Genomic DNA, 21,743 nt, shown 5'->3' with positions numbered 1-21,743 from the left:
CAAAGGGCAGATCACGCAAAGTTAGTGCTGAGGTCCGTAGTGTCACAGATGCTCGGCTGGCTCAGTAACTGCAGATTTCCAACCTACTCTTGCATTAACACCAATACAAAGACTGTGCATCAGGAGCTTCATGGCATGGGTTTCCATGGCTGAGCAGGTTTTGTAGGAGTAATGCATAGATGGTCCGGTCCTTTTGTCTATATAGTGCATCTAACTGTAACCAAGCAAAATGCATGGGCGTTACTTCACTGTCCTGATCAAATTTAATCACTTCTGGCTCCAAGAATGAGGCGGTTCATACTGCAGTAGGCGTCTTGCTATCACTCACTCACACACACAATCAAAAGGTGATAACACAGCCAACCATGTTATCACAGCTGGTAATTCTTTTTAAAAGATAAACTTATGTCAAACAAATACTGAAATGAATGAAAACACCACTTACACAGACACAGTGGGTGTAAATATTTGCTATAGTGTCTCTTAATATAGTCAAGTGTGAATTTGTTTGCCCTCTGCTGAAACCTGAAAGCTGAATATGACAGCTAGTCAATCCTGTCACAGCCACGATGCAAAGTACCGCACAGCCCACTTTCTGATATCACTCTCCCTCTGTGCCCAGTCTGTTCTGTATAAGCAGAGCTGGCGTGAAGCCTCCTGACAGGCTGTGTGAATCGTTTTCGGTCTCGGCACCCTGATTATCACTTCGAGCTTCCGAGAAAACAACGGTTTGGATGAAAAAACAGAGCCGGAGGAGAGAAACGCATGTGACAGAGGAAAGCTGAGGACTGACTGAGTGTAGGCAAGGACACGATCCAAAATCACTGGAATCACATTTTGCTACTGCAGTGTTGATGAGTTTCATAAAGATAATGGCAACCATTTAATTTAGTACATTTAATTCAATTTACACAGAGCATGTGCAAAGAGTCACAAGACTATGTTCAACTTTAAATCCTGATGTAAGCAATATTTGATCATCATATACTGTGTTTAGACTTTGATTTTTGAAGCTGTATGATGTGGCTTCCAGGGTCTGTGTGTCTGAGAACGGTGTAAAAGTTAATCTAGAAAAAGGCCACAATAGAAGAAAATCCGGTGAAAATTAATGACTCCTGATTAGCACTGATATTGAGTTTTTGTTAAATAACCCTTTATTAGACAGGAAACTATTTATGGTAACTTGATTTTCAATATAACAAGTGAAAAAAATTACAGAAAAAAAGTTTTGTAACATCATCCGATAACTTTCTAATTTATTAGTATTTGTAAATGTGTGAAGTTTAACTTTCTAAAATTAAATAAATCTAGTTTTTACATTGTGACATTTTTGACTTTATGCATTACAAAATTTACTCTTATTACTGTTTTACTTTAGTCTACTACATTTTTCTTCATGTAATATGATACCTAAGTACTGTACACTCACAATAATCTAGTTAGTATTAGTATAGCTCACCTGTTAAGTAACTATGCCCACTTAAAAGAGGTACGGATATTTTTAACCCACTTGCTACAGTGTCATAGGATTTAAACACTGGCTGTTAGTTTTTTCATTCAATACACTATGTTATAAGCAATAAATACTATACTATTTTGCAAACATTTGATGAATATTTGGCAAAAATGTTATCTGGAAACTTGTGTTTCCAGATGTTTTTTGACAAAACACACTGAGAACCATGTATGTGAAAGAGAATTTGGAGTGAGAAGCAGTGGTCGAGGTATATTACAGGGTATTCAACTAACCTTGATTTACAGTTACAAAATATGAGACTTACATTTTCTTATATTTAATGCACACTAACTGCAGTTTTGATTTACAGTATTTGGATGTATAGAATTTGCTGCGAAAACTGACCTAAATGTAAAACCTGAGTAGAAATTTGGCTTGAATGACCTCTTTGAGCTTGATTTAAATATAGTTATCTAAAGTCTTTACTTGTTGCACATGAAACACAAAAGCTCATACTAATGATACTCTTACTGTAATTTAATAATATATAATCATCTTACTGAATCAATTAACCTCAGTTTATTATCTGACCTATGCGTAATGTTTGTTATATAATCACAGCAGTAACTTTTTACAAGCCTTACAAAAAGTTAAAGTCTAGGTTTACATTAAAACATAAACTGATGCTTAACCAATCAGAAGATAAATAATTCAAACCCAGTCCAACCATGGATGAGATACATTCCTTTATTGTACTCAAACGTCTGCTCTGTCACACTTCAGGAATGTCATATCAAAACCAAAATGGCTTTAAAAAAATCTCAGCAGATAAAGCATTTCATCATCTGTGAAAAAAAAATAAAAACAAAACCTAAAATCAAGTAAAAGTTCTCAACCATTGCACATCATTTGGTGGCAAAAAAATGAGGAATAAAACATGATAAAAACCACAACAATCAACATAGTTTTGTAGAATTTAAGACTGAGGAGTAATGTGGGCTGAGCACCAAAAGAAGAAAAGTCAAAATCAAAAGTAATTCCAGTTTTACTTTCTGCTTGAATCAAATAAGCTAAAATATCTGATTTATAGATTTTATGACAGATTTGAGATGTTGGATAGCAAAGTGTTCTTTGAATTCAACAAAAAATAAAATCAAGCTCATATTCTGCAGGATTTTGCAGGAAGTTGGAGTCGTCACCTTAATTAACAAAGACTAAAAAATAAATCTCACAGTCTGAGGCTGATCTCTGGACGGACACCTACTCAGTCAACTGACAAAGTCTCACCTCCACCAGGCCTGAAACTACTCAGACGCTCCGAACTTCAGATTTATGATCATTCCCTAAAGGAAATCCTTCATCTGTAATGAAGAGCTTGGAACACCACAAGCCTCCAAGACTTAGAAATACTAAAAAGCAGTTTCTGATTGATTTAATCAGTTCTTGTTAAATTTAAAACTCAAAACCTTAAATTCTCCTAACTGGGCTGAACATGAGCAGCAGGAAGAAAACCACCAAGGCCCAGTTCACACTGAAGCTTCATAAGGTACTAATTAACCACATATTTAGCATGATTTCACAGAGATGGAGAAAATCTGCCACAGAGGGGCATTCTCGCATTATCGTTTATTCGTATAATGATTTCAAGTCGTAAGAAAATCAACATTCACATTTTTTTTTATGGTTACTAATGTTTCATTTAAGATTTCAGCTCTTGTAGATTCACATTAGAATCGGGAGAAGCAAAAGAAAACAACAAGGTCAATTAAATTTTCTCAGAAGTTTGACTTAGTAAGTTGAAATTTTCAGATAATCTGAAATTTTGACTTAGACGGCCAAGACATCTAGTAAATTTGTCATGAAAAGGTGGAAAATATTAAAAGAAGAAAGCATTTTTTTTTATGCCACAGTGTCCACTGAAGCGTATTAGTCTCTGTTCATATTCAAAAGGGTTTCAAACTTACTGCCCAAAAAACTGTCTAAAAGGGTTTTTTTCAGAAACTTCCATCCATAATTTCTCGAGAACAGCAATGAACTAAACCGGCATGTGAGAGTCTTCCTTCTCTGCTCTTGTTGGCTCAGAGAGGACAGAAACAGAAAATGTTGCCTTCACTTACGATCATACAGCAACAAAAACACAGGCTCTTGTTCTGAAAGGAATGAGAGGAAGTGAAAGTACAGGTGACAGGAGGTAACAAGACACAATACACAAAAACGATGCAGTCGGTCGTCCTTGATCACGTACTCTGGATCGGTTTCACAGCTCATGTTCCAAAATAAAAGCGCAGATATTCTGACTTAGCGGTTTGAAGTGTTTCAAAAAAAAAAAAAAGGTAAAAACTTCTTTCAGTAAAATAAACTGGTGACTTAAACTGGATGAAATTTAACTGGTGATAAGGTAAGCTGGGCATAGGGGTCCTGTTTGTTTTTCATGAAAGAAATGAAATGTAAATACTTTCATTTAACTAAAGACACAATATTTTGGTTGAGAGGAGCAAATCACTTTCTTCAAATAAACTGTTGTTATCAATCCCTTTTTTATCACCAATTTATTTTTCATTTATTTATTTATTTAAGGGAATATCTTGTTTTGTCAGTTCAAAACTCAAAGATATGTGAATTATGGAAACATGCCTTCAAATGCTAAGCTTATGGAGAAAAAAAAAAAAACTTTCTTTAGTTAAAAGTTTGAATATTGACCATTATTATGTAAAAAGCCCTTAAATAGCTTTCTCCAATCACCTTCTTCCTCATGCACAATGAGGAAACAAACAAAATCAACCAGAATGTTTAAAAAAAATTAAAATAAAAATCACCAGGGCCATAACCCGTGCTGCGTTCACATCCATACGAAAATATGACTTTCCAACCCAACGAATCGCTCCCTTTTAGACTTCATAAAAATTAATAAGGGAACTCAGAAATCAGTTTTGGTGTATCAGCATTCCTAAGGTATTATTCTAAATGTTCTAAAGCGTCAGTCGTGACATGAACGCAGCACAGCGTGGGGGGAGGGGGGGAGAAAAAAAAAAGCAGGAGTTAAACATCATGAACTTTATCAGATTTCAGCTGATTTGCTGCCTCACTTCTCTTCTTTAGTCTGAGCTTAATAAGGAGGAGCAGGAAGGACCCAGGAGGACATGTGCATTATGGGTAGTGTAGTTTGACCAGAGCCAGTCAGGACTGTCTGTGTGTAGATCGGATTCTATGAGATTGCCTTGGCTTCAGGTAAGAAAGCCTCCCAGTATTTTATCAGCTGAAAGAGGAAAAAAGTGAAGAAATATTCAGTTATCAAGGAGACAAACATGCATTTTGTTTCATTTTTATGGAAAACTTGTAGTGTTGGTTTCATTCACACTGTATGGAAGCCTGTAGGTGCCAGTTTTGTTGTTTTTGGGTTGTAATGTCCTTACATTCCTTACTGCATAACTGTTCCCAAAATAACAATTAAAATTGAGACAAGTGCTAAATGTTTTTATTAAGCATATAACTATTTATATTTTAAATTAGAATCCATGTTTTTAATCTTTTTTTGTCAAATAAAAGGCACCAAAATTTATAGCTTGACATCAGTCCTCAGTACTCAGATCGGTAATTTATTTTATGTTATATTCTAAATATGTAATTATTTTTTCTTAAAAAGTGCAATTTTCAGACAGTTTTCACACAAAAATATGTATCTTGCTCAAATGAAAATTAAACATTTTTAATTTTCGTATCAGTACATGATATTTACAAAGTTTAACACAAGTTTTTTTTTATTTAAAATTTATATTTAAAGAGTGTTTTGAGAGCATTTTAGTTATAATGAAAAATGTAACTAATATTTTTGTTTACCTGCTGTTGTGTCTGAACCAGAGACTCCAGGTATTTGATAATGATCGTTTTAAAGTCCTTCACTCTCTCTTTCTGTTAGAAAATGACATTAAAAGTATATTCATTTGCCCACCTCATTCTGTCATTTAACAGTTCACTGATTCATATTCACATTCACCCACGCACCTCAAACCTGCTGACTTCTTTGCGGATGGTTTTGGAGATCTGCTCAAAGTCTCTCTCCCCCTGCTGGACCTTCCCTTCCAGCTGAAACACACATACACAAAAAAAGGGAAAAGGGGAAACTACATTTAGAATATTTCTGTAATTCTAAATTTCATTGTCATATTTTAGGAACATTGCTGGTTATTATTAAGTTTTTAATGCCTTTCTGCAAACCTGCACCTTTAAACTGCATCATAATTAGGATTCTTCTAGATGACTGATTTCACATGCCAGTTTAAATAAGAAAAAAACAATATGACAATACCAATCAGTAATTATCGATGTTGTTGCTGATAGTTTGAAGTTTAAAAAGATTTTAACCAAAAAAAAAATAATAATTCATATTTGACTTATGTGCACCTGTAACTTGGATGCATCTTAAGCATGAAATTTGAGAACGCCCACTTTGTCTATTAAAACTCCTGCTGGAAAAGCTGGAACAGAAACAATGTTGTGAAGGAAATCCAACTGGGAATTGATTTGGAATGGGATCTATCACAGGAAATGTTGTGAGCATATCTGCTAAATTGCAAATACCTGAACACTGATTATGTCAGTAACAGGTTCACCTACAAGATATTTTTCTGCGCCCTAAATATAGCGGGAAAAACTATTTAGTCGTACACAAACTAAACTGTTGTATACAAACTAGTTTGCTTTGTGTTAATGTGTGTTGTTGTTGTGAGTCAGATACCAGCAAAGTTAAAAGGTGAGTTTAGTTAAAGTAAAAAAAATTAAGAACACAAAATAATGTTTAAATGAACAGCTGACTGTGAGCCAGCTCAGAGATTCCACTCACTCAATAAAAAATATATTTTTTATATATTTTTAAGCTAATACAGGCAACAAATTAATGTCACACTTTTTTTTCATCCTGATCTTTGATCCGATGCTCATAAAGAAGACTTTAGCATTTTATTTGTTTTCCTAAATCACATTCCCCTGTTAAGAACTGACTCAGCAGTGCTGACTTTTATACTTTACATGGTTTTTTTAATTAAGGTTACTGATATTTAATTAACAGATAGTTGTAGTTCAGTAAGTCTTTAAAAAGGATAAAACAATAATGAAACTTAAATTATTATGTGTTACATGGTCATGGATAAAAAAAACAAAACAAGAAAACAAACTATGCTGTAAGCTATGAGGATGCTAATAAAGACTTTGATTAGATCAGTGATTCCCAACCTTCCTGCCGGATGTAACCCTTAGATAAGGTTGCAGATATTCTCATTTAATTCAATTTAAACTGAATTCTAAAACCAATAAATATATAAAAGCCAGATTTCGATTATATTTTTCAGACAACTGAACAGTCAGTCTGTAAGTCTGAATTCATAGCTTGCTTTCATATAAATGAAGCACTTTATCCCAGTCGGGAAATTTCTTTGTTAGTGCAGGTGAAAAATATGTTAAGTAATTTAATAACAAATACCATTTATGTATTACAAATAATCAATAATCCAGTATTTGGCTTAGTCAACCATTTACTTCAATTGCTTTTAGCTAGCATTGTTTATTTGAACAATTTATTTGTTTAACATTTAATCCACTACCTTAAGTTTGCAGATATCTCAAATCACCAAAGCTAACCTGATCTGGGGTACAAGCGCGTCTGGTTGGGAATCACTAGACTACTCGATGTCACATGAAAGAGTTTGTCCATTCACTGAAAGTTTTGAGTCAACATTTGGTCCCAAAGGGAGAAACTGGTTCAAAAACTGATGGCTGTAAGAAAACTCTTCAGTTTGACGGTCTGATTCATGTGACGGGCCATAACAGCAAAACAGAACAAAAGGGTAACATGGTGACAATATGCCACAAATGAATACTGATAAATATGAGAACTAAACAGCAAAGAGAAGCAACTCAAAGGTGTGAAGCAGGCGGTCGGGCAGGTGAACACAGAGATGGATGGACAGACAGACAGGGCAGGTCCTACCTCCTCAATCTCCTGGTTGCAGGAAGGCATGGCAGGGAAAATGCAACAAAAGTTAAGAGGCAGGAAAAAAAAATGCTCAGAGCTTCCAAAATCATAGAGGAAGATCCAGAGACATGAGCAAAAACACCGAGGAGAAATGCAGGCACTGAAAGGAAAGAAAATCCTCCCTCCAACACAAAATAAAAATGCTGAGCATGTCTTTACATAATTTATCAGCTTATGTCTAGTTAGATAGTCGCAGATTTAAATCAACACTTTGATCATGTTACTGTATTTTCGTACGTCTCGTGATTTTATCTAATATGACACATTCATTGAAAAATCTGAAGTATTTTATGGACTGAAATATTCAGATGGCTCTAAAACATAAATCTGTGTTCACTATGGAGTGATGCTAGCCTAATGTTCTTCTTTTAAATGCTTTGAATACTTGTAATGTCATTTCTGCCAGTTTTTGTTGTACTGCTCCAGCAGGCAAATGGCCAAAATTACATCATCATCAAAGATCAGTACTAAACATGATGACAAAAAGGTTTAAAATTTCCTGAAGACATTTTTGGCTTCTTCTAGATTAGCTTTCCATGACTCATAGTTTAAAATAGTCTTCATTGTAGGGGGTGCATTGTGTTCCAGTGTACCCCCTAACTATCTGGAACAAGTTTTGGGCCTTCCCCTTTAAGGACACCCTTCCTTTAAACCAACTTTTGAGTGACTGCCCCAAACAAACCACAGGTCTGAACAGCAGATTGGTGAGGGTTCTTTGTGCCCGAGATGACCGTATATGGGATATCTGCTCTCACTGACACCATTAAGAGCCAAGACAGATTAGAGCGGTCTGAAGCCTGAGCTTTTGGCTCACAGGGATTTTGCACATATACTGACCTCATTTGAAACTTGAGCATGCACCACTGTAACAGTATATATGTCTCAGAAAATAAGAAAAACATGTAGCCTCTCCATCTAGAAAGTTTTTGTGCTGAATAGGTAGCCAAAATCTCTTGAAAAGCCCCATCCTAATTATTTTTGTATGTAAACTAAATTAGTATAAAATCTATATATAAATAACAATGTTCATAGAAATAAAGATGAAGTCTGGGATTTTAAGTTGTTGGAAGGAATGGTCTCCTTCCTGTTTCTCTCTGGTTTACAGGATAATTAAGTGTTAAATTAAATGCATATAATTTTTAATGTAGATGGGTTTGTTTAGATGGGCTTGGTGAAGATGTCTGCAGCACAAAGAGGAAGTATTTTGTCTCCACTATTTACGTAATCTGGTTACTTCATTCATTTACTGTAGTTACTCAAAAAAACAAACCAAAAATAATCTGATATAAAACTGGACCCAAGTCCCTCTGGTCCCTGTAGTGCAAACACAAGCAGAACAAGTGAGTTCCTTAAAAGGCTCTCGTACCAGAGTGAGCTTCTTTCACCGAGAATCATTTCTAAATATGAATCTTCTGATCTCATCTAGTGAAGAAAAGGAAATCACCACCAAAAAGAATGAATCTATAATATAATATAATTTTGTTTTAGCTGTAATGTGTTAAACATCACATAGGATGAAGACTTGTTCCTTATGACACAATGTGAAGTTTGCTAAACTGAAGAAAGTCCTTAATCGAAAAATTTAAAAAAGTCTGTTAAAATATCCTGTTAATTTGGAAATTAACTAATTAATTAATAATTAATTATATTTGGTTAATTAACAGTAATTGTGTGTCCCAAACGTTTTTCTTCATGCTCGTTTCTTTGTTTCCCTTAAAATAATAAGGATCAAATGTTGTTAAGCATAAAAATGTTCAAACCGTTCATGCAACTCTTTAAAAAAAAGACCGAAATTAATAACAAAGAATAAAAACTTATCTAAAAAAAAAAAAAAAAAAAAAAGGGAATAAAATGACTCAGAAATGATCATTTGTGTTATAAAATAATCACTGAGTGTGGAAAAAAATGTGTTGGTGCAAAAGAAGATTATTTAGATTATTTTAGGAAAAAAAAAAAATCAGCAGTGTCTCAGACTCCTGATTCACAGACTCTGATAGTTATTTCAGTATGTTGCCCACAGGGGGCAGTGTGGGTTAAAAATCTGACTGTTCACCAAAGACTAGTCCACATCTCTGTGACAGAGGAAACTACAGCCCAAAATAACACCAATTATACATAATTTTCATAGTTGATTTTCATCTACTGAGTCATACTGTCATTAAATAGACTCCTGTATCATAGCACACAAGTAATGTGGCCATAAATGTACAAGAAAGCGTTTAATGCTACATCCACTGTGCATCCTTTTTCCAGGCAAAGCTGTTTAAAGACAAACTTAAACGTATGATGACGTTCAGGTTTGAAGTTGAATCTGTGTGTTAGAATAAAGAAGCCAAGTGGAATATAAAAAAACAAACCGCTGTAGGAGTGAGAGGAAGTAGGAATGCAGTAAGAAATCTAGGTCAAAATTCACACACAACTTTTGTCAGACTCTGTTTAGGTCAAACAGCATTCAGTTATGGATATAAACACACAGAGGAAGACCCAGTCATGAGCTATTAAACCATAACCTCTGATATACTGCATTTCTTTTTGTGTGATTATTCTTCTTGATCTGGAATGTGTAGGTTCAGCTCCGTCATAGCTTTAAAAACAACTTCCTTTCACTCTGACGTTATATAAAATAAAAACAATATGATTCACTTTGTGTTGACTGTTCACTACAGCTGTTGTTTTTAATGGATGGCAGTAAAGTAGAGACCCATTAAGCTCCACAGTCAACTTCCTTCCTTATATAATCTTTCAGAAATGTTTGTTCCACATCGCTAACGCTGCAAGCACGGGAACAGAAAAATGCACAAATTACCAAAAACTAATAGAAACATTTTAGAAAATATATATTTTTCTATTAAAAAAAAGGAAGGAGGACATCCCTGATTTGAAGTTCTCTTTAAATGAAGCACTGGGATTGGACAAAACAGATTCACCTAAAATCCAGCAGAGCGCAGTCAACATTTAACATGATGTGTGCAGCGGTGGTTGAGCAGGTTCAGCAGCAGCAGCGAGCTGTAAAACTCTTTTTCTGGACTTTAGAAAAAGCTCGTGTGTGTTTTCTGTTGGCTGTTGTCAAAGCGTGAACCAAAACCCGACTCCTGACAGGCGGCAAAACTCTCGTCGGCTCCAAATAAATGTTGGTTGTAACTCTACTGCGATCTGTCCTCGTCTGCAGCTTCTGACAGCCTCCCCCACCTCACCCAAAAAACTCCCCCCTTTCTCCACCCAAAACCCCACATCTGACAGCTGCTCGGCTCTAATGCACAGACCCCCCGACCGTCTGTGTGTGTGTGTGTGTGTGTGTGTGTGTGTGTGTGTGTGAGCTGAATCCTGACAGACAGCACGGAGGATGAATTTGTGTGGTGACAGCTTCAACAGACGCTCTAATAAAGTACTTTTCTGTTCTCTCCTGCTCGTGTTTGTCGTACCGAGTTCAAGTGAAGTCTGCAGACGAAAAGAAAAAAAATGTTTTCACAGGAATGAACCGTGAAGGTACATTTATTCGACCTGACCGGGCATCCCAACAGAAACAAAACCACAGAGAGAGGAGAGTCGCTCCTGAATGACACCATATGTTTTTATCATACTGGGAAGGGTTTCAGAAAAAAACACAACCTTAGAAAATAATTAGACAGGAATTTGGTGCAGGTGGATTAAAGATGGCGATTTGACATTAGAGAGAAATCAAGGGGACAATATAAATTTTTAAAAAAGAATTTATGTCGATCTTTTGCCTCATTTTTCACTTTGAACAATAGTGGGAATTATCAGAGGATGACGCATCAGAGGCCTTGACTGACAGCGAGGACATTAAAACGACGCTCTTGTGCAGGCAGCTCACCAAGTACAGAAAATAGAGCTAACAGTATCATAAAAGCTATCAGTCTTATAGCCTCAGGACCAGGTGTATTATCTTTTGGGAGAAGGTGGCTAATGATAAGGTGGTGCCAGGTAAGACAAAGAGGAATTTGGAAATCAAACATTTCCTCTGAAATTTGGCTTCAAGTGAGTGCTGGGTCTGAACCAAAGGCAGCAAGACCAACAGCTGGACGGCCTTTAAGCGTTTGGCAAAGTGACAGAAAAAAAAGTGAACAAAATGGATTAATTTAAAAGAAATAAAAAAGCCACACAAATTGCATGAATTGTAAGATTCCCCAAAACACAGCTGATCTAACTTTGACACTGAGGCTGCAACAGGTGGATGGTGCTTCTTTAACCCCCCAAACACAATCTAATGTCTTACTTTGTTAATATTATGAATATATATATAAATTCAGATTATTTGCTGAAAGTTCTAATATGTAAAGTAGAGTGGTGACACTAATGCACAAAAAGAAATTGTTGGGCTGTAAGAAGTGCCTTTGTGTAGCAAAACAAAGATGTCAGATGACACAGTGTGGGTGTGCTTTCAAACTCCGAATTCCCATTTGTGATGGGCAAAAAAGTCTGAAAATCATTGCATAAAAAATTTTTTTTTAAAAAGCAAAGCAACAGTTTTGATGACCAGATGAGCAAAAATATCAAAAATGGGATGATTCCATGTGTTCTAATGGGATTTGTCATTTCTATCATAGTAAATGTTATTTTTGGTGATGATGCTCCACAAAACGACCGTCTTACCTCTTTGATCTCGTCTTTGGCCTGCTGCAGTTTGTCTGGTTTGTTGGTGAACTGCAGTTTGGCTTCAGCTTCCCGTTTCTTCTGCAGCAACATCTGACTGTCCTGCCACTTCTGCCACGTCTTCATACGGTGATCAAACACACCCTGAGCAAACACACACACACACTTATTGTAATTTCTGTACTTAAAACCATCAAAAATTAACAAAAGCTCTGAAAAGAACGTGAAGAAACAGCTGCTGTGACCAACAAGTCTGTAATGTGAATTAGTCTAAAACCCATTTGTACCACAAGATGGCGCAGTGAGTCGATGTAACCTTTATGCAGCCAGGTCATTAAGAACACGTTCTTATTTGTAACGATGAAAAAATGAAAAGCTTATTTAAGAAAAGAAGCTAAAAAACATCAAAACCATCACTTTCTATTTTTTTATCCTCCATTTATCAGACAAACAGTCTTGATGACAAAACCCAGCAAGTAAAAGCTGGTGGTAGCTCAGATGTAGTTCTATGCTTCTTAGGCAGCTCCAGCACGTCCTGATTAACCTCTCATTCGTTTGTAGTGGGAACCTCCAACAGTCGTAAGTCATACCTTCACGGCGGTGAGCAGGCGGACGTAGTCGCCCAGCAGCTCGGAGAAAAGGTAGAAGTCAGCGTTGGCCTGGTCCTGGTGCAGCTGATCGATCTTCTCCTCCACCTCAGCCAGCTGGGACAGTGCCCGAGACAGGGCTGTGTGGTCCTCGCTGTTCCCCAACATGGCCGCCGACTTGGCAAACTGCGCCGTGTTCACAGATAGCTCTGGAGAGGAGCGAGAGACGGATTTTAAGAGTCAGCCACTTTACAGGGTCTCTACTCACAAACAGAGGAAGAGTACGGACATTTTATCAGAACTTTTAATTTAATTTCTATGTTAAAAACTTTCAGGTGTTTGCTTGTTTTCCTTTGTTGAACTTAATACAGTTTTCAGCCTCTGTTTTCTGATAGACTCAGGATAAGATTACACACAGAGAACAAAGAAGACCGTGTCAAAGAGAAGAAACACATTGGTTTTGGTAAACACTAAGCGTACCTTTCCTGTGACAGACCAGAGACTCCACGCTGGTGTGAAGTTTCCTCAACTGAACGTCCAGATTCTCAAAATGCTGCTGCTTCTCCTCAAACCACTGACACAGACACAGACACACCCAGCCATTAAAACAGTCTTCATTTATCCAGTGTTCCCATCTGATTTTCATTCCTTACTGTTATCTTTCCTATTTTATTTCCCTTTTCTTGTCACTTTCACCTCTGCCTCCATTTCCAATTCTTTGCTAATCCAGCTGTTTCTCTCCTTCCTTATTTAATTTTCCTGCTTTGCTTTACATTCTTTCCTTCCCCCAGCTCCGCCCCACTTCCAGATTTCTTTCGTGTTTCCTTCCTTTATTTTTCTCAGTCTTCTTCATTTTTGTCCTTCCTGTCCCTCCTTAAGTCACTAGCTCACTACCATCTGTTTATACTTCCTTCTTTCTCCCTCCTCCATCTTTTCCCTATTCATTTCTACCTCACACCTGATATTTTAAAATGTATTTCTTATATTATCACTTCCCATTTTGTTCTTCCTTATTTTCTTGTTTCCATCCCGTCTTCCCTCCTTCTCATTTCACCCTTCTTTATCTTTTTTCATTCCTCATTTTCAGTAGTACCTCTCCACACCTTTTATTAGTCCCCCAGTCCAGTTTCTTCTTTCCTTCCTTCATTATCTTTTTCCTCTCTTTTCTGCCTTCCTAATATTCTCCCATCTTTCTGTACATCCTTCAATCTCTCTATTCATCCCTCCATTTCCTTTCCTCCTTCGCCCCTCCCTCTCTATCCGTCACTCACAGCATCGGACTCGTTCATCTTGATGGTCATCTTGTTGACTGCATCTGCCGCCTTGTTGACCATTCGCAGAAGTCCGGCGCTGCTCAGAGCCTGAGTGCTGACAGCCCGCGGCAACTGCACAACAAACAAACAAACAAACAAACAAACAAGCTCAGGTTCTCGTTACCTTTATATTTATTTAGCTCATTTCTTCATACATTTCATCTTATTCCTGCTTTCCGTTCATCTCATCCTTACTGCATATGTTGCGTTGATTTGCTGTCTCTTTGATTTTGATTGTTTCCACCCTCCTGATCACTTTGTTCCTGGAGTTTTTTTTCCCCTGCTACTTTTCACTTCCTATTGTTTCTCGTTCTGTTCCGTCTTTCACTCCAAACATCTGTGGTCTTTTCTCCTTTCCTCTCTGATTGTCTTGTCTACCACATTTTAGCTCCAAACAGGTTTAATGCAGCTTCTTTATGTGCTGATCGTCTTTTACGGCTACAAAAACCATCACAGAATCCATCGCATCAGAATGAAAAAGCTGGGACATCCATTTGAAAACAGCCTCATTTTTCTTCATTCTGGAAAAGTTTACTTTTTCTGGACATACAGGGTTTTCCTGTGACGGTTTACTTCTCCCCCCCTCCACTCCAATCTCATTTAGCAGGAGCGGCAGCAGCCGGAGGACGGCGGCGTCCCCGGGGCCCTCAGCTAAGGGAGGACGAGGGTAAATGAGTTGAGGTGGGGGGTGAAAATAGCTTTCAATTGCAGCTCGGTGCCATTCACCCCCTCCCTCCACCTCTCCCTCCTCTGGTTGTGTTTCATTAAGCGGGCCAGACGGACCGACACGCTCGGTCAAGCGTCCGAGCAATTCACCTGTTAAATCTGTGACACAAAGCCATTTATTCTGGACCCAACGACTGCAGCTGTTTCACAACACAATCCCACCAACAGTCAGGTGGGTAGCAGGGGAGGAGAGGAGGGAGTGGGGCGGGGGCAGGATAGTTTGAATACGATGTTGCACAGGATTTAGTCGGAGTGGACAATAAAACAAGGAAACAGAAAACGCCGCAGGCTGTTAAGCCCCGAGGCGGTTTTTGGAAAGCTTGGTTCACAGCAGCGACTCTGGGCTTCGACCTTGTCGGGACATTTTGCCACTGGTTGGGAAAAAGAAGTGAAGAGATTGGAAAAGTGAGAGCCTTTTTTTTGCCTTTTTCTTAAAGGAGGTTTTATTTGTTTTTTGCTCTGTTAGGGCAATCTTCCTTCAGGTATGATTAAAGAAAGATGACAATTCTGACATTTACATAGCTGCCATTAGTCCTCACAGGCTGAATCAAAATAGTAACCTGATCTTTCAACTATGGTCATCCTGTAGCTCTGCTTCTAGCAGGCCTATGGACATTCAGATAAACAACCTTTATGTTTGCCTTGTTAGGCAAGTTGTGGTGGCTCAATAGCACCCCCTATTGGTCATATTACTAATGATGCAAAAAAAGTTGATGAATTAAATTACACACAGTATAAAGAGGTGTGGACTGGGACAAGGCGGCCCATCATGATTGGTCGAAACAGTGCAGATGGCCCAGTTAAAAATGCAAAGAGTATACACATTAAACAAATGAAACTATATAAATAATACCATATGCATCCAAATTATGCACGTTTCAATTTGTTTGATTATTGATGTTGAAAGAGTTTTTCTAATCAGATTGGTACAGCAGTTGTTGGGCTAATTTGAGACATTTAGCTGAATCTATTTCTAGTTTATTTATTTAATTGTTCCTGTTTGTCCATCTTTATCAACCACTTCTTATACACTTAACTCTGTTCTACGAGGTGTATGAGCGCACAGCAAAGGTAGGAGAGTGGCCGGGGGATAATGGAGTGTCAGTTAAGAAAATGAACAAATAGACAGCTGTCAATGTTTCAAATCGCCCACAGCCACAGCCAAAATAATCATATTGACCTATCAGCCCACTAGTGCGCTGGCCCAACCAGCAAATGCCCAGTGAGCCGAATCACCGGTCCAAAGATGGACATAGTGTCCGAGCCCATGTTCAAAATCCCTTAAACTTGCACTCTTTTCAATGTCCAGCAGGGGGCGATGCCCAGATTCTAACAGTGAAAGTCATTCAGCTCATTCCTCTAATGCTCACTTGAGACTGGATTCAAAAGCAACTGAGAAGCTCCACAGTCTGGCACATCTTTAGTTTTTATAAAGCTGTGGCTGCTCCCTTTGTCTTCCTTTGTGACAGCTTTACAAGGTGCATGGTTTTTCTCGCCTTTAAATTTTATTAGGGCCTGTTTGAATATCAAATCTGTATCAACTGCCCAGCTAGCCATCCGCTAGACTTCAGCCAACGACAGTGAACCGGACCTCTGTAAAGTGTTTGTGGTGTTGGTGGATTTATTGTCAAATACAAGGGCTTGCTGTGCCATTCGTTGTACCAGCAACCATACAGGAAGCCTGTACTCAGGTTTTGTTGAGTGAAAGTATTCTATTATGTACTTGGCACTAATTAGCAGATAACTGTGTCTGTGTATTACACCTGCACAGTGCATGGAAACAACTTGGTAACCAAGCTGGCTAATAGTGTGAGATAACCTTGAATTAAAATCAAGACTTCAAAATGAGACTTCTTTAACCAGTTAGTGACATCACCATGGCTAAATCCATCTTTTCTATACAGACTATGTTTAATATTCTACAGCCTTCAGCTTTAGCGTGATGCATCATAGAAATCCTTACGAGCTGGATATCGATACTCAGCTCCAGCTACTCATAGAGTTTGCTGCACTTAAGGTTTTCTCTCAAATAAGGTTTAGTGTGGAAGTGCTCGCCGTTTTTAATGCATGAAATACCATCTCTTGTTTGTCTGGAAAGTAAATGGACAAACACTTGTGTGGAGAAATAAATTGATTTTTCAGCTCACCTGATTCAAAAGTTTCACCGCAAACAAACTGCATGTCATAACTGAACGTGCTGCTCTGAGTTTTAACTCAGTTTTTAGCGTTAAAGTAAAAATTAAACTCCAGAAATAGAACAGACAAAAGCAGGAATGAGGTCTGACTCCAGGTTTGCAGGTTGTGTTGATTTTCTGCAGTGGAGCGTTGAAGCAGTTTCTAAATAATGATGCAGACTGGTGCCCACCGTTACATTCAAAAGACACTGGGCTGCAGGAAGTGCTGCTGTTAAAACTACATCAGTTCAGTAGGGAAAAGTGGAAGCGCAGAGATGTGATGATAATGAACAAGTTTGCTGAGGTTTGGAAGTCCTGCCTGCACTGACTGACGCTGATGAGTCCAACATCTCCAAGCAAAAGGTGTAATTTTTCTTATTTACCTCTGAGCTCTCCAGGAATTGCAGAACGTCAGGATCCTTCAGCAGGATGGGATGCTTCACCGTTCTCATCAGATATCTGAAAACAAGAAGAAATATGAATCAGAAGATAAACTTTTCTTTTTATGAAGGTTAGTTTCCAGTTTCCGGTGCCATCCCAGATGACATTGTGGAGTAATCAGCTTCTTCTTTGACACGATTGGCTGGTGTTTAAACTCGTTATTTTGCAATTCTCAGCTCTGTTTTTATACGTGCCATTCAAGGAGCTCTAATTAAAGAAAAGCACTTCCTTATGCAATGATTCCAAAACGGACCACTGGAGTTTTACACATTTTCTGATCTGACCACTGCTGTGAAATACTTATATTTGATGATGCTCAACTCTAAATCATGGGCAGCCTATAGGCCGGGAACTGGCAGGATCACCAACCTTGCAACGTTTGCATTTCAGTCTCGATTTTTGGAATATTTTCTTAGAATTTATATTATAAGACGGGGTTGTCACAGTATCAGACTTTTACTACAAGTCACTGTTGCTAAAAAGGTAAAAAGTTAAAAAGAAAAGCGTCAAACTGCAGGGAGTCAATCAGATCAGTGACAAACTCATGTCAGGGAACAATGGTGCAGGTTTATGGAGTCAGCTCGAATGCTCAGAAAGCAGGCGAGAGGGGAAGAGCAGCAGCAGCAAGAAAAGGCAAGAAAATTGTTTTAAACTAGAAAAATTTGCATTTCCTGCGAAAATGCTGTGTGGATGCCTTAACGCTGAAGCTGTCTGCTGAAAAGATGAAAAAGATGAAAAGTTGCAAAAAGTTGTATGGCGGTGAAAAAAAAAAAATATCGCCCTGAGCAGGATTTGAACCTGGCCCTCTTAGGCTCAAGGCAGCTACTCATCTCACTGAGCCAAACTCATTCTCGTAAAGAAGAGGTGGACAGACTGACAATTCTGCTGAAATTAGCAGAAGCTGCTGAGAATTGTGCTGATAAGAGGAGAAAAGGCTGAAAATTTTGCAGAAAAGAGGTGAATCAGCAGAATTTCTGCTGAAAAGAGGTAAAGAAGCAGAAAGTTGCGCTGAAAAGAGATGAATCAGCAGAATTTCTGCTGAAAAGAGTTTTTCCTGAAAACAGCTGAGATTTGTGCTAATAAGAGGTGAAAAGGCTGAAAATTTTGCAGAAGAGGTGAATAAGCAGAATTTATGCTGAAAAGAGGTGAAAATTCTGAAAATTCTGCTGAAAAGAGTTCAATCAGCAGAATTTCTGCTGAAAAGAGGTTTTTGCTGAAAACAGCTGAAAAAGCTGGGATTTGTGCTGAAAAGAGTTAAAAAAAAGTTTAACTGTTAACTGAAATAAATGTTGCCATAAGTGGGATTTGAACCCGGGCCTCCCAGTCTGAGAACGGCTGCTTATCTCACTGAGCTAAAACACAGCTCAAACCGGCAAGGAAAACTAGTGACCCCACTGATAATGTGGCAGAAATGGGCAAAAAATATTGCATAAAAAATTCAATATCTCAAAAAGTATAGAAGTTATGAGCACCAAAAGTCATAGCAGGAAAGAGCAGAAAGAGCAGAATTTTTTAAGATTTGAACGGTGAAAATAGCACAAAAACTGAGGGAGTAGTTAAGTGCCGAAAAACGTACGGAAGCAACTAGTAAATAGTGGAATAAAGAATAAAGAGAAACAGGAACTCAATAGTGTGGATGCCTTTGAGGGCATCCACACAATTAAGAATGAACACCTCAGCAGTCTCCGGAGCTTTATTCAACAATGTCACAGTACACCAACTCACTGAGTGGGTTTGTTCTGGGAAGTGAATCTCCCCTGTTGTGTGAGAGAAGCTGCAGCAGCCAGAGAAAAATAAATCATTTTAGTGATTATGGCTCTTCTTTAGTCATCCTTAAAGTGTGTAGATAAGCTGTGGCTGCAAAGTCAAAGTCAGTTAAACCTAAGAGATATCAATCTGTCCATTTAGGAAGCATCAACCATCCCCTCATTTGGTGCAAATGATAGTGACAACAGGTGTGGCGGAGAGGCAACAAGAAACCCCCCAGCAGGGGAACGGTTGTGCAGGTGGTGGGCACAGACTCTTATCCATCCTGACAGGATTTTCTCTACTTTTGCTTTTTGCTAGTGTCCTTGTCATTACTGGTAGCTTGAGACGGGCCTGCCACCTATTCTGGTTTCTCATGTGGACCATCTTTTTATCTATTGGTTACACTTCTCGACTCTCTTATTAACTGAAGCCATTTTCACTCATGCAATACCGAATTTTACTAGACATCACACCTGACCTTGAGAAATGTCTGAGCCAAAAACGCTAAACAGGCTTTACTTTTTCTGCACCACAGTATAAAGTCCATGACATGTCCACCTGAGCCCATGTGACACTAGCAAAGGTAACTGCCTGAGTGAGCTCTAGACGGGCAGTAGCCCTCACAGGGTGATAACCTTTGGGCCCTGAAAGCAACACGAGTGCATGATTCAATGAGCCAAATTTATTCTACAAAGAGAGGTATTTAACATTTTCAGCACATCGACGATGGCTTCTATTCTGCCATCAGACTCTTTAATCCTCCAAAAGTTTCTGCCTAGATGTTAAAATCAATTCATTGTTGGTTTGGTGTTCGCACAGCATTTGCTGATGGTGGGGAAAAAAAGGTGTTTTTCAAACAACGTATACTTGTTGTGAACCTTAAAAATTCCATTAATGTGATCTTAATAACTGTGTGTGTGTGTGTGTGTGTCTGTGTGTGTGTGTCTGTGTGTGTGTGTGTCCATCAGGGTGGAGTTCTGAGCAGCAGCTCTGAGCTCCATCAGCTGTCACTGGCTGACCTTCCTGTCAATCAAACGGCATCAGTAAATGGCAGCAGAATGTCAGCCCCGTCCTACCCGTCCTCCCTCCACCTTACTGCTCACCATTCAACATAACACACACAAACACAAAGATGGATGTTTTGATAATGATGCACCTAATATTTGTGGTTTAACCATCATTCATTTACAGTCTGAAAACACTAACGGCTGCATTCAGTTTAGCAGCTTAAGGTTCAGGCAAAATAAAAGTCTCCTGTGAAAAAGGCCTGATTTCCACTTTTGATGCAACAGTTCTATAGTTCTTTTTTTTTTTTTACATTTCCAAGTCATTTTCCTTCAGTCCATCTATCAGTAATCCCCTTTTTAGGCAATTCTGTTTCTCTCACATTTTTAGACTTTTGAAACACCACACAGATTATAATTAAAAACCTATTTCGTCATCATTCTGGGTGAACAATGACGGAAAACAAACTGTACAGCTGTAAATAACAGTAACTCTGATATAAATAACAATTTAGCACATGTATCACAAATACAAAATATCCAGAAAGAGACTAAAAGCATCCACAAAAAAGTTGCAAATGTATTGAATGAACAATGTTCCAAGTAGAGATTCAACATGCAACAAGAAGAAATGGGATTGTGACAAAACATTTTTTTTGAGCATGCAATTAATTGAAAACACAAGGCAAACTGAAACAGGCTGTTTTACAGCTGATCAAAGGTTTAGGACTGCATGCCTTTAAGAGGCCAAATCTGTGCAAAAATGTGGATTCACTGTCATTTTCTGTCACATAGTCACACTGTCATGACGTTCTGAGAAGAGAAAAAAAAAAAAAACAAAACTCTTTTTGAACGTGGTCAGGTTGTTTAATAATTTAATCTATATTTATCCTCAAATATTCTTGACTTTCTAACATATTAAAAATAGAAAAAAAGAAAAACAAACAGCTTTTAGCAGCTGATGTGCATTTTTAGACCTCCATTAGTGTTTGAGAGCATCAGAGATAATTGATCTAAAACTGCTCCCAACGTTACACCATCACCACACGATGATGACACAATGCAAATGTGGGCTGTGATGATTCATATTTCCATGTAATCTGATTTCTATAGATAATAAACCAGAAAATGCTCGCTAGCAGGTCACTCATCACACACAAACACTCATGTTTCATGTTAAATGTCTGAGGACAATCTTTCATACCTCTCAAGGGCCGACCTCCTCTTCTCCACAAACTCATTGGATGACTGGTCCTCCTTCCCCACCTTCACCTTTGTCATCCCTGCACAAGAGGAGAAGCTCATTAACATAACTGAATAACAAACAGGTTAAGGACGGGACATTAACATGAACACGTGCATGCATATGTTATCAGTTTTCTCACAGCCTCCTCTTGCTTGTGTAATCTTGTTTTTCCTCTCTGACATTAATATTATTTTTTCAGTGTGTTGATAACTTAAAAACATGTAAGTGAATATTTTGCATTAATACATGCAATTTCCTGTAAACATTTTACATATTAAAACTCATATATATAAATATATAAATAACATTATAACAATACATTAGTATTTCATAACTAATGTACTTTTTTTTAAAGTAATATCTTTATATATTAATAGCAGTGTTATGGACCACATGCTCTTTCAT

The 21,743-nt window shown here is 37.9% G+C and overlaps 1 protein-coding gene across 2 annotated transcripts in view; it reads right to left on the bottom strand.

The window, feature by feature from the left end:
* Positions 1-2,185: 2,185 nt before the first annotated feature.
* Positions 2,186-21,743, bottom strand: part of snx2 (sorting nexin 2) — a 31,046-nt gene continuing 11,488 nt past the window's right edge. The window contains exons 8-17 of one of the 2 annotated variants that reach the window (XM_005451454.4): positions 21,297-21,375; positions 17,282-17,357; positions 13,957-14,070; positions 13,166-13,259; positions 12,689-12,894; positions 12,099-12,242; positions 7,440-7,451; positions 5,459-5,539; positions 5,294-5,365; positions 2,186-4,712 (exon numbers count right to left, since the gene is read on the bottom strand). In XM_005451454.4, coding sequence (XP_005451511.1) covers positions 4,662-4,712; positions 5,294-5,365; positions 5,459-5,539; positions 7,440-7,451; positions 12,099-12,242; positions 12,689-12,894; positions 13,166-13,259; positions 13,957-14,070; positions 17,282-17,357; positions 21,297-21,375 — 929 coding nt within the window. In that variant the 3' untranslated portion in view covers positions 2,186-4,661. The remainder of the gene's footprint in view (positions 4,713-5,293; positions 5,366-5,458; positions 5,540-7,439; positions 7,452-12,098; positions 12,243-12,688; positions 12,895-13,165; positions 13,260-13,956; positions 14,071-17,281; positions 17,358-21,296; positions 21,376-21,743) is intronic. The other variant, XM_003444502.5, reaches the window with a different exon arrangement.

Source organism: Oreochromis niloticus, linkage group LG12 (genome assembly GCF_001858045.2).
Source record: "Oreochromis niloticus isolate F11D_XX linkage group LG12, O_niloticus_UMD_NMBU, whole genome shotgun sequence".
In the NCBI taxonomy this organism is placed as follows: Eukaryota; Metazoa; Chordata; class Actinopteri; order Cichliformes; family Cichlidae; genus Oreochromis; species Oreochromis niloticus.
This window is presented reverse-complemented; position numbering and strand designations above follow the sequence as displayed.